General features: G+C 40.3%; 1 protein-coding gene across 1 annotated transcript; it reads right to left on the reverse strand.

Moving 5' to 3' along the window:
• Positions 1-684: 684 nt before the first annotated feature.
• LOC131665298 (U5 small nuclear ribonucleoprotein 200 kDa helicase) lies at positions 685-8,886 on the reverse strand. The gene is made up of 12 exons (XM_058937117.1): positions 8,637-8,886; positions 8,265-8,428; positions 7,463-7,982; positions 7,024-7,270; positions 6,579-6,906; positions 6,047-6,476; positions 5,669-5,958; positions 5,037-5,593; positions 3,825-4,951; positions 3,471-3,746; positions 2,959-3,380; positions 685-2,895 (listed from the first exon to the last, which is right to left on the reverse strand). Exons 1-12 carry the CDS (start codon positions 8,679-8,681, stop codon positions 897-899), a joined length of 6,405 nt encoding a protein of 2,134 aa, XP_058793100.1. The 5' UTR covers positions 8,682-8,886; the 3' UTR covers positions 685-896.
• Between the last annotated feature and the right edge of the window lie 5,781 nt (positions 8,887-14,667).

The following is a 14,667-nucleotide window of genomic DNA, read 5'->3' on the forward strand; positions in this document are numbered from 1 at the left end:
CACAGTTTCCTTTGCGTATTGATCATAAATGTCCGCTTGTACATAAATTATTGTTGCCTTCAGCTAATATGCAGTTACACAGCTGCATTCTGCAGTTATTCAAGAACTCATTATCCGAACAAGACAAGGATTTTTGGACAGCGTATTTAGGTAAATCTGGGGAGTTGACGTGTAAAGACACCCAAGTAGATTAACGTAAATATTTGATTAATTTAATAGACAATGAACTTGGAATACATTTTGCCAAGTGGTTCTTAAGAAATTCTTCATGCTCTTCGGTCGATGTATTCGATTTCGCGCAAATATACAATATTACAACTGATGAACGTAGTTTACTGGTACAACAGCCAGGCAGTGTTAACGGTTTGTCACGCACAACTGCTCCGAAATCCAATTGGATTTGCTTCCACCACTGACAGAGTAATTTTGGTATTGCAGATGGCAACGGAAACGATCAAACTGAATTGATGATTCACATTTGTGGGAACTCAGTTAAAAATACTTTAATTACGCTAACTTCCTGTAACAAAAAACAAGTAAGACTATGCCAAGTAAATATTTATAGCGAGGAATCGAATACCTCATCTTTGCAGTCAACAAACTAAAAATAGCGAAGAAACGCGTCGAAGTAGCTTTTGATATCCATAAATTTATATTCAATAAAATACTCAAGATGTTTCATCAATTTGACTATAGTTTTTATTGGTAAAATGTTGATAAAATATGTACAGTATTTACAATATGAATCAATCACGCACAAAGGTAAATTATTACAAAGAACTAAGTTATGGAAATGGGAATAGTAATCATAAGAGTAGAGCAAATAATAATAATAAGATAAGAATAAATGCTAAGAAAAAGAGGCAGTTAAAAGGGGTAGAGCAGGAGGGCCGTTATTAATCGGAATCAGAAGCTGAGCTGGCGTCCGAGTCATACTCGCCGACATTGATGGTGAACTTGTACTCCTGGTCGCAACCCAAGTAGGCGTCGCTCATAAAGTAGAGGGTATAGTTATGCTGACCGGGCTGGGGAGCAAGGAAGTCGAGCTTGACGGTGGCTTTCTGCTGGAGAGTGAGCCGCTTTATTGAAAGCAGCTGATTGGTCTTGGGATCGCCGATGACCACCCACCAGCCTTCCTCACGCTTCTGCGGGAAGAATGGCGCAACCACCGGGCCGGCCACCTCGTCCTCACGCTCCAACTCCACTTGCACATTAACTGAGCGCCCGTGGCGGATACGCTCCCGGTTTTTCACCTCGTATGACATCTCAATGTTGGGGTAGCGGTTGCAGAACTTGGCCACGTCGGCCATCTGCTGGTCGCTGAGCTGCAGCAGCCGGTTACGCACGTCATCTTCAAGCTCCATTATGTCGAAAACTGTTTCAACACCCTTGTCGGTGCAGCGCTTAATAACCTCCGCCGTAAAGTGGGGCAGCTGCTTGAGATACGAATCCTTAGACCACATGGCCTGGGTGACCATCTGGGCGAGCTCCATGGCGGCGACCGCCGGGGCCAGCCAGCCGCTCGAGCTTAGCACGTCCACGCAGGCCTGGATCAAGCGGATACTCTTGCCGAGCACTAACTCCGTGTCTTTCTGCAGTTCTGGGCCGAGCTGCACACGCGACAGATGGGCCTGTAGCAGCAGCTGGGCCTTCACATGGGGCTCGGCCAAGCGCTGCACCTGAGGCGCGTGCGGCAGCCGCGCGGCTAGGCTACGCAGCAGATTTTCCTCACGCTGGCGCACCGGTATACCTTCGTACTCTGCAGCCGACGAAATGATCTCCAGCAGACCACGAATTTTAGTCTTGGCGTTGAGCGAACCGTCGAACATCTCGACCGTGGCATAGTTAATGTAGTAGTACGCGGCAATCATGCCCAAGTTCAGCGGGGTGACATCCATCTCATCCTCGATAGTGATGCACTTGGCCTGTTCCATCTCATTGAGTGTGCTTTCGACCAGCTCAGACAGATGGTCAGAGAGGTGACGATGCGTCACGCCCTGCAACCCATAATAGTTAGGGTTTTGCGTGAGCCGCCGATAAAGAAAACTCCAGGTCAGGTAGTCCACGGCGTCCTGCTTGTTCTCGATAGTCTTCGTGACGATCTCTGCGTTGAAATGATCGTGCAGCCGGTGGTCCAGGTGGCTCTCCACTGGGAGCGGCTCGTTCAGGAACTTCTTAAAGAAGTCCTTCTTGGAACTCTGGCATAGCAATACGCACTTGGCGTCATCGTCCTCCTGCGGCCGATTCGCCCGCGAGATCATTTGCAGCACCTCGGTGATCGGATAGTCCTCGTAAGCATGGCTCTTGCCGTTGTAGCATTCCGTATCCATGATGACCACCAGGTGCGACTGCACACTCAAGCTCCAACAGAGGTCACGCGTCGCCACCGCGATCTGTACGGCGCCACTGTCAAACAGTTCCTCGACAAGACGCCGATCTCCCGAGGACAGGCCTTCGTGTAGATAGCCCACGCCCTGGCTCAGCGTCTCCTTCAGTGTGGTGTCCTGCAGTCGCGCCAGGAACGGTGCCACGTCCGACTCGTCCGCGTGGAAGAATTGCGACGGTTTGCCTTCGGCCGCGGCAAATGTCAGAATGTCAAAGGCTGTTAGTCGAGCTTGCTTACGCGTCGGCACGAACACAATCACCGGCTTCCTGATGGCATGACGCAGGATAGCGTTATACGTCGGCTTGGCCATTGCCGCTAGCCGCGAGGCGTTGTGAGTGATGTTGATGCCTTGTACGTGCAGCTCCAGCGGCACCGGCCGTACCGATGGGTGAAAGTTAAAGCTGTTAGACGCCGGGGCGCCCAACCACTGAGCCACGTCCTTGGCGTCAGCCAGCGATGCCGATAGCGCCACGATCCGCGTCGGCTTGTCCAACTGCGACGATATGTACCTGCAACGAATAAAGTCGTGTTGTTAGTGTCGAGCCTACAGACTTCATTGCGTCACGACTCACCGAGTTCTGGAGCAAGCTACTTCCAGGACAGGTCCTTCTTCTCCTCCGATTAGCTGCAGCTCGTCAACGATGAACAGTTGAATATTTTGAACATTCTTGCGCTGTTTCCAACGACGCGAAAGTATGTCCCACTTTTCCGCAGTGGTAACTATGATCTGGCCCTTGGCTAGGAGCTTGAGATCGGTACCGGTCTCGCCTGTCAACTGGACTACCTTCTTTCCCAAAACTTTACCGAACTTTTGCGACCAGTGAGTGTAGACAATCTCGGCTAGCGCCTCCTTGCTGACCATGTAAACGCACCGACCTTCAGGATTGTGTGACATCAAGCGCAACACCGCGAACTCTGCTATAGTAGTTTTGCCTGAGCCGCTGGGTGCGCCTACAAATACGTTGTCGTCGGAATTGTATACCGCATTGAATACCTGTGAAAAGCGCAAATAACAATTACCAGTCAGCGAGCATATTCCTAATGAAATTTTTGTGTTTCTCTGAAAACGGTAGTTTTAACGCACCTGAGTCTGAATAGGATTGAACTGTGGAAATTTGTCGATGTAGAGGCTTTCGAAAAGATCGTTTCGTAGAGCAGTGATCGGCAACGGTTGCAGATCTAGCAACTCCGTGGGCGGTAAGTTTTTTTCAGGTAGTATCAGATGCCTGAAACTCACGGGCAATTGGGTTTCGGCCCCAATCCATTGATCTGACACAACTCGCAGGAAGTAGTGCGGTGACAGTGGCTCGAAGACCGGCACAAAGAACTTGATGAGGTGATCTTCTTTGGCATATTTTGCCTGTCAATGAGAAAAGGGTTGGATCAGATTATCCGACAATGACGCAACAGCATGGTTTAAAAGTTAGTGCGGGCTTACCTTAAGCAAAAAGTACTCATGATGCAGAATAATTTCTGAATCAACGTCCTCGATGAGGATCCAAAAAGCCTGCGAAGCGCCATGAACCTTCTCGTCCCACATGAAGTCAGGTGTGATCGTGAGCTCAACCCTGAGCGTGGATCTAGTGATGGGCTGGATGTGGGTGGAGAGCTCGAGCTTGGGGAACTGGTGAACGTACTTGTGAATAGTCTTGCCGAGCTTGGGCACGCGTATAAGTTCGCCGATTTCGTTAGGCCCGAGGTCGTAGAAGCGCTCCCAAGGGAAGTACTTCTTCTCAATTTTCTTAACAATCTCGAGGGGCATCTTGCGGAATTGACGCAGGGGTGACATGGACTGCCACATACGATGGTTGATCATCTTGCAGAGCGACAGGCATTTATCGGCCAGCTGGGCCCAACCGCGGTACAGCACGATCTCGAAGATTGCGCGCATGAGCCGAGCGGCAGACTGGGTGACATAGATCATGTCGGACATGAGGGCGAAGCCCTCGAGTTTAAGTTGCGATATATAGGCCTGCAGCAGCACATTGACTTTAGCGCTGGGCTCTTCCATGCTTTCCTTGATGGGTATAGGCACGCGCTCCATCAGCTTCTGCAGCTCAAGCTTCTCTTCGTCACGCACGTTAATGTTTTTGAACTCGCTCGACAGTGAAAACACGCGAAACAGATCGATCTCGCTAAGAGTGCGCTTCAGCAGCTGGTTATACGTTGAGATGGTTTCGTGCGTGCAGTAGTAGTGAGAAGCAATGCGCCCGAGCTCGGTGGCCTGGAAGTTGCCAGTCTTTCGATCATATTTCATTAAACCACTGCGGTCCAGGCACATTGCCGCCGAGTGCACCAGATCGGCGCGGTGTAACTCTAGCAGCATATCCTCACTGGTCTTATCATGGCCAATGCCGTACAGGCTTGGATTACGCATCATGCGAATGTATAAGTAGGTATAACCCAGCCACGTCACCGCGTCGCGCACGTTCTGGATCGTGCCCAGCACCACCTCAGCGTTCAGCATATCAGGCAGCTTGCTAATCATCTGCGACTCGATGGGTAGTTGCTGGTTTAGTAGTGACAAGTAATACTGTAGTTCGCTGTGGTTTGTTATTAAGATACCTGCAAACGGGATCATTACGTCGATTAACTGACGAGTTCGTCACCTACGTCTTTAATTTCACGACAAAAAAAATGTATCACTCACCTTCTCCCTTGGTGTCGTATTGTGGACGACCAGCACGACCTAACATTTGGAGTACGTCCAGCGCACCTAATTCTACCCAGCGTCCCTTTTCTGGGTCATATATTTGCGTTCCTTTGATTATGACAGTGTGAGCAGGTAAGTTGACACCCCAGGCTAGCGTTGCAGTTGATACGAGCACTTGAATATGTCTGTCGGCAAATAGATCCTCTACCAAGGTACGATCGACTCTAGTCATACCGGCGTGGTGAATAGCGAAACCATATGGCAACAGATCTTTCAGTTCTAAATTTTTCACTTGCTCGGCTTCGCTTCGAAGCACCTCCATCGATGCTGAACCTTCTCTCAGAAACTGCCCGAGAGTGTCTTTTTCTAGACACATATCTCTGATGGCTCGCGCAGTCTTGCCTGTTTCCTTCCTCGAGTGGACAAAGATCAAAATTTGATTTTTACCTGCGTGCTCCATCGTCTTTTCATAGACAACCTCATTCATTACTTGAAAGCGCTTCAGAGCCTTCTTCTCTGTCACGCCAATATATTGTTGTTCCAATGCCACAGGCCTGTTATTACAATTATAAATATTAAATGGCGATCACTGATATTACTAATAAATAATATTATATTGTAAAGCGTACCTAAAACTGTTGTCGAAGTAAAACAAACCGCTCTCAGGCTTCACGCGTAAAAATGTTGCAACATCTTGATAATTCGGAAGGGTAGCGGACAGACCAACTAATCTAACGTCTTCTTGCGTTGTTTCTATGTTTCGCAAAGTCCTTGCGACCAGCGACTCCAGAACTGGACCTCGCTCATCGTGAAGTAAGTGAATTTCGTCAATAATTATAAGTCTAACAAGTGTGGTAAATGTTCTTTCGCCTCCTTTTCTTGTGATAATATCCCACTTTTCAGGAGTGCATACAATAACCTTTTGAAAAAACAGATTCAATAGGTGACAATACATTCTTTCATGTATAATTATAGAACTACATCAAAATATTAAAATAAAATGTCACCTGGGAAGCGGCTATTTGTTCTCGAGTAAGTTGATGATCACCCGTCAATTCTGAAACCGTCAAATTGTAGGAAGCCAGTCTTTTTCCAAAATTACCAACCATTTCTTGTACAAGAGAACGCATTGGTGCAATATAAATAATTTTGAAGTCATCAGCATTTATTGTGCCGTCGTCGTTTATGTGCTTGCCGATTTCTCGCATCATACACAATAAAGCTACATTAGTTTTACCAGCTCCTGTAGGTGCGCACAATAATAAATTTTCATCCTTTTCTAAAGCACACTTTTGCAAACGACTTTGAATTCTATTGAGGGTCTTGAAACCATCAAATACTGGCTGAACAAACTTTGGTAGGTCACTTATAGAAACAAGTTTTTCGTTATCTCCAAATGGCTTTGGTTTTAAGGCTGGAACATGAACTTCTTCATACCTAAGAATATTTAATTATAATATTGATTTTTGTGTTATTGTCAATATTCTTCTGTGCACATAGCGTCAAAGATTTAAAAAATAAAAACTAATAAGTACTTACCCTTTTCGCTGTTTTCTAAAACTGCCGTCAGGCAAATGACATCTTTTGTTCGGCATAAAATGACTTCCTTGTGCAAATGTCAAATCTTCTAAGTCGATCATTTTTCTAGTTCCTTGTACTAATCCTCCAGGTCCACCTGTATCTTCATTTTCTTCTCTCCTTTTACGTTGAACTCTTGCCTCCATTGTTTCATCAGCATCATCTTCACCTTTTCCCGTTTCTAGTTGGTGCAATATTCTTGTTAGAGCTGGATCTTCACCCATTTTCTTCCTGATTGCCTGACGTTCAGATTCTGATTGAGATGCAGCCAACATAGTGCAGTAAGCAACTGAAATGTACATTTCAAATCATTACCGCGTTTATTCATCTATCGCTATCGAAAATTATTAGAAGAGCAAAGTTTATGTTTTGAAAATTAATAAAGAAATTTAACTTTCCAACTTACTCATAAGCCTGTACTTTTTGAGTTGCTTAATGAAATCAAAGCAATCATAACCAAGAGCAAGGACAAGCTGATTTTCACATTCACGATCGTCTGCTGGACTTTTTAATATGTTCAATACATCTCCTGCTTTAGAATGAGAAAGCATAGCATCATCAAAGTGAGATTTCAATTGTCTCTGCAACCAGTAAGCATCAATATCCCTTGGATGCAAAGATTTTTCTTTTTTCATTTCTTCCGCTCTACCCAACTAAAATTATAAATTTATAAATTTTATAGCATCACAGCAATATTGCAATGTTTTCTGAATATTTTAAAACAATATATAAAAATAATTTAGATACATATTACACGCATATTGTATGTTATATTTCTCAATTTTCATTTTTTATATAATTTTTATACATTTTTTATATAAGAATGTAATGTAATTATAACTTACATTTTCAGCATGAATTGCTCTATCATCATTTGCTTCTTCCCCTTCCTCTCCATCTTCCTCATTTTCTCTAACTTCTCCATAAACATCTTCATCATCTTCTTCACTACTCTCTTCAAATTGAACATTTATCCCATATGTTTCATCAATGTTTTCTTCTCCTGTGTTATTTTTTTCATCACTTCCAAAGTCAGTTATTTTTTTCCCCAAATTGACAAGCAATGCAAACCTTTCTTCAGCTAAGGATCCTAGTAGTTGCTCAGTTTCCTTCTTCTTCTCTTTTTCTTTCAATTTATCATTTTTCAAAACTGCCAAAACTTCATCAGCTGCTCCACAAAGTATATCTCGCGGCTGATCACCAATAGCCTCTTGAATAAAACTTAACAAAACTTCATAGGTTTGACGAGTTTCTTGAGTTTTGGGTCTGTATACTATACCAGCTATTTCATCAACTCCATCAGAGAGTACAGTAGCTCCTTTATTGTACGTGAAATCGTGTTGGGCTTCATCACGTTTCTGACGTCTAAAAATAAAGTAATTCAATTATATTTTTAAAACTAAAATCTTTTATTAAACTCATAGAATTAAGAGGCTGGTTCACTTGTTTATGCATTGCGAATAATATTAAAAGTTCATGAAACAGTTTAATTACAGTAAAAAATAAAGAAAAATTAATATCACATCCTGTTTCTAATCAATAATCTAATCTCGTATTAATAGAAGGATTTTGCGCTCTATTATCCAAAGATATTAATAAATATAACTAGTGATATTGTAACACTGACTTAGTAAGTATTTTACTTACTTCGCTTTTCTCTCTTCAGCTTTACCAGGCTTCGTTCTCCTAGCTTTGTCACCCATTCTAGTTCCATCCAACTTGCCCACAAGAGACATAACTTCGCCTGTGGCTTCATCTCTGCTTCGCCTTTCTATTAATCGTACGTCTGCTTGTAAAACGAGATTGGAGTTCTGAAATTAATAAAACCAAAATGAGCTATGTAAATATGCTTTGTTGATTAACAATTAACGTATCCCAACACATAACCTCAACATACTGCAACGTTTAAAACTATTTGTACAGTGACAGTGCGAAAAATAATTGTTTATACGCAAAATTGGAAAATAGATTATTATAAAGGTTTTGATTATCTAAATTGATGGTATTTTTATTACTTACCGCTTTATATTCGTATTGTAGCTGACGAGCCGCTGCGTCCGCCATGATGTTTGGCGTACCTTATTGGCGCATTTGATGTGGTTTCCGGTTAATAGCCGATAGTTGCTAGAGTATAGATTTGCCTTGAGAGTTTCGGATATAAAATTGGAATGAGACAAATGGAGAACTATGGACGTGTTTAATTTAGCTGTTTCGTACTATAGTAGGGCGCGTCCGATTAAAAACTGCACTCGTACCGAACCGTACTGGATTGCTCTGTGCTCACTTCCCATATAAATCAATGCACAAGAAATGAAGAATGGGACTGAGCGTTCCACTCAATCTCTTGATCCTTATCCATTGGTTTATATGCAGGAATATGGTACGGTACGAACGACCGCATAAATTAATTGTGTTAGGGGTACGAAATTAGCATCTACCAGGGGTGCTGAAAAATTTTTTTCAGGGTCCCTAGATTTGTTTCATTTAATATAATCATAATGCAAATTTCTAGGAACCCTGTAAAAAAATTTTTCAGCGGCAACGTTACTACGAGGCCTGTATCCTGCATACACTATGCACACACACACAAAAGGTGTTTATAGAGCTACTCTGGCACACAAAATGACACGAGTTCTGCGACATATGATCTACGCATATAACGATGTTTTTAAGTTTAAAAATGCTCGATATGTGTAATTAGCATCTTAATAACACAAAAATTCTATAATCTTTCTAATTTTTTTTATCTTGAAAAAAAATGATGAATCACCGATATCCAGCGTCGTGATTGGTTAATGCTAAAAGGAAAATGGAAATATGCCGTTAAAAAAATGTTTTAAAAAGATAAGAAGTAACTTTTTGAAATTACGCTTGAAACATAGTATGAATTGATAATATATGATTACTATATCTCACGATATATATTTAGGAACTTCATTAATAAAATATTTTATGTAATATTTCTTAAATATTTTAGAAATTTTTAACTGCAGTATTAATTGATGACTATGAAAACATTCTCTACACGTTTCTCCAAACCTTACAAAAACATCGCAATAGAACTATTTCATGAAAATATGCCACTGAAAATAAATATACAAATTTTGTATAGATTGCGTACAAAATATTGTACAAGAATATATATAACATTTTTTAGAAATCTTGTAGAATAATTGGATAAAATTTGTACCTAATTTATTATAACTCTTATATAAGTTTTTTATAAATTCTATATAACATTTGCACGAAATTTGTATAAATTTTATACTCAATAACCGACTTGTCCTTGGAATTTGAATGTACAATAAATAGTACACGCATATTATAGATAAAATAATGTAGACAGCTTTCATAATAAATAAAAAAATTAAAAATTAAAAAAAATAAAAGAAAATTATCAATCTGACCGAGACCTTCATAATAGTAGATTTGTACTTTATAACACTTTGGTACTGATGGCTGTTACGATACATGTTATTTTTTATTCTGTATTACATACAATTAGAAAACATTTTATGAATTATTGGATCGTATTCAATGGATTGTATTTTTACTGGTAATATCGATGTATTTAAATTTAACAAATAAATATACATAAACAAAAAGAAACGCTCCCGTGTGTGTGCGTATTTGTGTGTGTGTTGTTAATTTCAAATTCATTACTATTATCAGCTAATATATAACTCATTAAATATGATTGAATAATTGAACAATTTTCAGATCAAATGTAAAATAAATTATAAACAGTAAGTATCCTAACATTCATCGGTGGCACAGGATAATGTAAAAATTTGGCAATATGTAGGTCTCGGCTTCAAGTCTCGATCAGGTTGATTATTGTCTTGTATTTTGGTTTCATTTTTCATATATAGTTTATTTTTTATAGAAGCTGCCCACGTTATTTTATTATTTTCATAATATACGTGTATTATTTATTCATTCAATTTTTAGGAAAAAGTCGAACAATGAATACAAAATTTGAACCAATTTCTTGTAAATTTGTTATAGATCCCCCCCCCCCCCCCACACACACAACACCTTTCAAGAAAGGTAAACTTCTGCAGGCGAGTAGGCATGATAATCATACAATTTTTTACTATACTCCAACTTGTCTTTCAATAGTTTTGCATGCTATCTTGGTTTCTTTAAATAATTTTATTCCAGCCTTTTTTATTGAATAAATGCTGTAATCATAAGAACAATCAAATTCATAGCTACTTGTTTATGTTTTTTATCAAAAATATATATTATACTTGATTAACACTACTTATTATAGCTGCAACGTCAAATAACTATACTGAAAAAATATATATATGTTATTTTGTACCTGCAATGAACTAGAGAATAATGTAAAATCACTCATCTAAATTAGACGAGTGGATTGGTACGATTAATAAGTAACTGTTATACATATTGTATATAATACAGTATATATATAAGATTAATTATATAATGGTAGTAAATTCTACTGTCAATGTTATTGCTTTTGAATAATAGAAAAAAATGTAAGGTACATAAATAGTTTTATCCGTGTTGCATCATCGCTTATGTCGCTTATTTCTAAGATATTGTACTTTCGTTCAATTTCGTTTTTTAACATTAACAACATCATGCATTTAAACGTTTCCGATGGTGGAAACAAAGTTCGAATAAGCTTCATAAGACTATACTCGTTGGGCCCGTTGTTATGATTAATTAATATTATTAATAACATATTTGACTAACATTGTTAATTTTTTATAAAATATAATGTAAAGACTAATCGTATTTTCAAAGACTTATTTTATATATTTTGAGCTAGGAATTTCGCGGAAGAAAAGTATATAGGCACCCTTAGCATACTTTGGCCATTGTTTTTTATTGACGTATAAATTAGCAACTTTAAGCCACTGATTATCCCGTTTGAGCATATTGCATTGTTTGAAGTCCCGCACGTAAAAATTCCATTTATAACCCTATAACGTCTATTATTAATATTTATTTTTGACCGTGGGACATCTTTCATTTTGATATTTGTAATATCCGATACTAGAAATTGTAGAATTAATAGTTTTTTGGGTACGAAACATCGACTCTTTGGTGAATTTTTTTATTACACCATTTGCACACAGCGCATCTGATTGTAACTAGTTACCCAAATTAATATTAATGATATTCTGTGAAGTTAATGCGATTGAAGATTTGGGTATACGAAGTTGTAATATATAATTATCATCAACTTATAACGAGTGTGAATGCTACTCGTTATGTCTCTCTCTCCCATGTTCTAATTTACTTATACAGGGTGTCCCATTTAAAAGGAACCACCCCGAAATTTTCTACGGTTAACGTTCTACAAAAAAATTGTCCAGACAAAAGTTATTTGGGACAATGGGACACCTTTCCGAGAAATCGGATTTGACCTTGAGATTTATTTTCAAGCTCATTTGAAGGTCAAGGTCATTTTTTGAATAGGAACCTATAATTTTGATCCCGGGTTCGGAAAGAGCGAGAAATTCTACGTTTAGATAAGGTATGTGTGGGGTGCGGTTAACCCCCCCCCCCCCCTCGGCATAAGATCATGTAAGGGTAAAATTTATCATTTTCTTCATCTATGTACAGGGATGATCGGGCAAGGTTAAGATTAATTGTATTAACCCAATAACTTGCTGGTAATATCTTGCCCCCCCCCACCCCTCCCAATCCAATAACTGGACGATAATATTTTGCTGCAGCACGATATCGGCCTTGACCGTCAAAATTACCCAGGGAGGCTTCGGTACCCAAACCACGTGAGAATCCGAATCATTGAACGAAGAGAGAGACGTTGACCACGAATATGCAGAAATCGTCGTCGCATTATGAGACAGAACAATGATGATCCACGAATTCCCGTTGTTTTAATAATGGTTGATTTGGATCATCATATCTCTTTGCGTGAAATTCAGAGACGTACTGGAATACCAAAAACAATAGCCGGTAGAATTTTGCGGCTCCATAGATTTCATCCGTATCACATAACTTTGACTCAAGCTTTGATGCCAGATGATCTCTGCCGCAGATTCGAATTCTGTAATTGGGCATGAGCAAGGATTCGTGAAGATCCTGAATTTTTCAGATACGTAATGTTTTCGGGCGAAGCTACATTTCATAGTAATAGGCAACTCAATCGCCAGAATAGTCATTATTGGTCTATCCAGAACGCTCATTGGGTACGTCATGTTGATAATCAGCATAGATGGAGCCTCGTAGTTTGGTGCGGTATAATAAATGGTTATCTGATAGGACCTTATTTTTTCGATGGGAATGTCAACGGCGCAGCATATCTTAATTTTCTGCAGAATGAATTACCAGAATTATTGGAAGATGTGGACTTGGAAACAAGACGACGATTATGGCTTCAACAGGACGGTACACCGTGTCATCGCTCACTAATAGTTCGTCACTTCTTGAACCAACGATACCGAAGACGATGGATAGGCATTGGTAGTGACATTTCTGAGTGGTGTCCAAGATCATCAGATCTAACAGATTTCTTTTTATGGGGCTATTTGAAAAGTGTTATTTATGCACAGCAACCAACAACACCGCAAGATATGATGCAACGCAACATACAAGCTTGTAGAGCTATTCCGTGTCACATTTTGTGCTCCAAACAAACAGTATCTATAGGTAATTTTTCTAAGTATTCACACAACGCATTTATTTTTTCTTTAAAATCAGCACCCGCTGCTGAGGGACCTGCCATTCGTGCGGAGCTACCTCGATGACTTGTTCGTGCGATCTTCTTCTCACGAGGAGCACCAACGGCACTTACGCTTTCTATTCGACCGACTAAGGCAAGCCGGTCTGTCCTACAAGCTGAAAAAATGCCAGCTGGGACTTCCACGCGTCACTGTCCTTGGATATGAGGTCTCTGCTGGCGGTATCAAGCCGCCAGAGAGGAAGGTCGTGGCCATACACGACTACGCTAAGCCCATGTCGCTCAGAGCCTTACGTGAAGGGCGACCCGGCCATATCACCACGCCATATCACCCCCAGTCGAATGGCATGGTGGAAAGGTTCCATCGCACTCTTAAAGCGGCATGAAGGTGCGCACCAACTCCTTGGCCTGAAGCTTTGCCGTTAGTGCTTCTTGGGCTGCGCAACCCTCTCAAAGAGGACCTGCAAGCGTCACCAGCGGAGATGACCTTCGGCACCACGTTTCGTCTTCTTGGCGACTTCATCTGCAACAATCCGCCTGCAGATCCTTGCTCCTTTATTGGTCGACAATGCGTGACCATGAGAGCCCTAGCTCCTGCGTCTACCACGGACCACTCGCTCCATCGACCGTTCGTCTTCAAGGACCTAGCCACCTGTTCGTACGTGTTCTAGTGAGTCAACGCACTGCAGAAGCCACTCGAGCCGACTTACACTGCGCCACACAAGTTTTTTGTCAATTTATATTGAAAATAAAAACAAAAAAAATTATAATCACTATTATATTTTCATAGAGAGAAATTTTTTTATTACTTTAACCAGACAATATGATTTTATATGAAATATTATTTTTTCTCGAAAATTTATTAGTCATTTAAGGTAAGGTAAGCTTAAGGGGTGAGTTGAGTTTTTTAAGTATCGTAGTAAGAAATTGATTTTTTTTGAATTGAAGAATGAAATTACTATTCATTAAGACGAATATATTATAAAATATATCCTGTAAATAACTATAACTTCTACACTTGTTACAGAAACATATTGAACCAAAACTAACATAATTATAATATTATACAGGGTGAGGAAAATGTATGGAAACCCCGGAAAATTCGGAAAACCGCATGAGGTTAGTCGTGAAACAAAGGTCATATGTAACTTTCAACGAGGAACCCAACGATGACCTCTAATTTAACCTTGAACCTCATTTTCAAGGTTATTTCAAGGTCAACCTTATTTTTTCATATGGGGACCCTTATTTTTTATACTCGAATCAAAAATAGCGATAAATTTTACGGGTGGGAACTATTCAAAGATAGCGTGACCCCTAATCCTCCTTGAAACCATGTATTTTTTAAATCATCACATCTTAACGCCT

The sequence above is a fragment of the Phymastichus coffea genome, unplaced genomic scaffold (assembly GCF_024137745.1).
Source record: "Phymastichus coffea isolate CEN01 unplaced genomic scaffold, Cenicafe_Pcof_1.1 PCOF00003, whole genome shotgun sequence".
Lineage (NCBI taxonomy): Eukaryota > Metazoa > Arthropoda > Insecta > Hymenoptera > Eulophidae > Phymastichus > Phymastichus coffea.

What these genes read in the sequence shown, in the direction of transcription:
- LOC131665298 (XM_058937117.1), bottom strand. Translation starts at nt 8,681, where the DNA reads ATGGCGGACGCAGCGGCTCGTCAGCTACAATACGAATATAAAGCG. An exon ending in TTTAGAAAACAGCGAAAAGG is followed by an intron (nt 6,477 to 6,578) that starts GTAAGTACTTAT and finishes AAATATTCTTAG; the next exon opens with GTATGAAGAAGTTCATGTTC. An exon ending in AACAAATAGCCGCTTCCCAG is followed by an intron (nt 5,959 to 6,046) that starts GTGACATTTTAT and finishes TTTTTTCAAAAG; the next exon opens with GTTATTGTATGCACTCCTGA.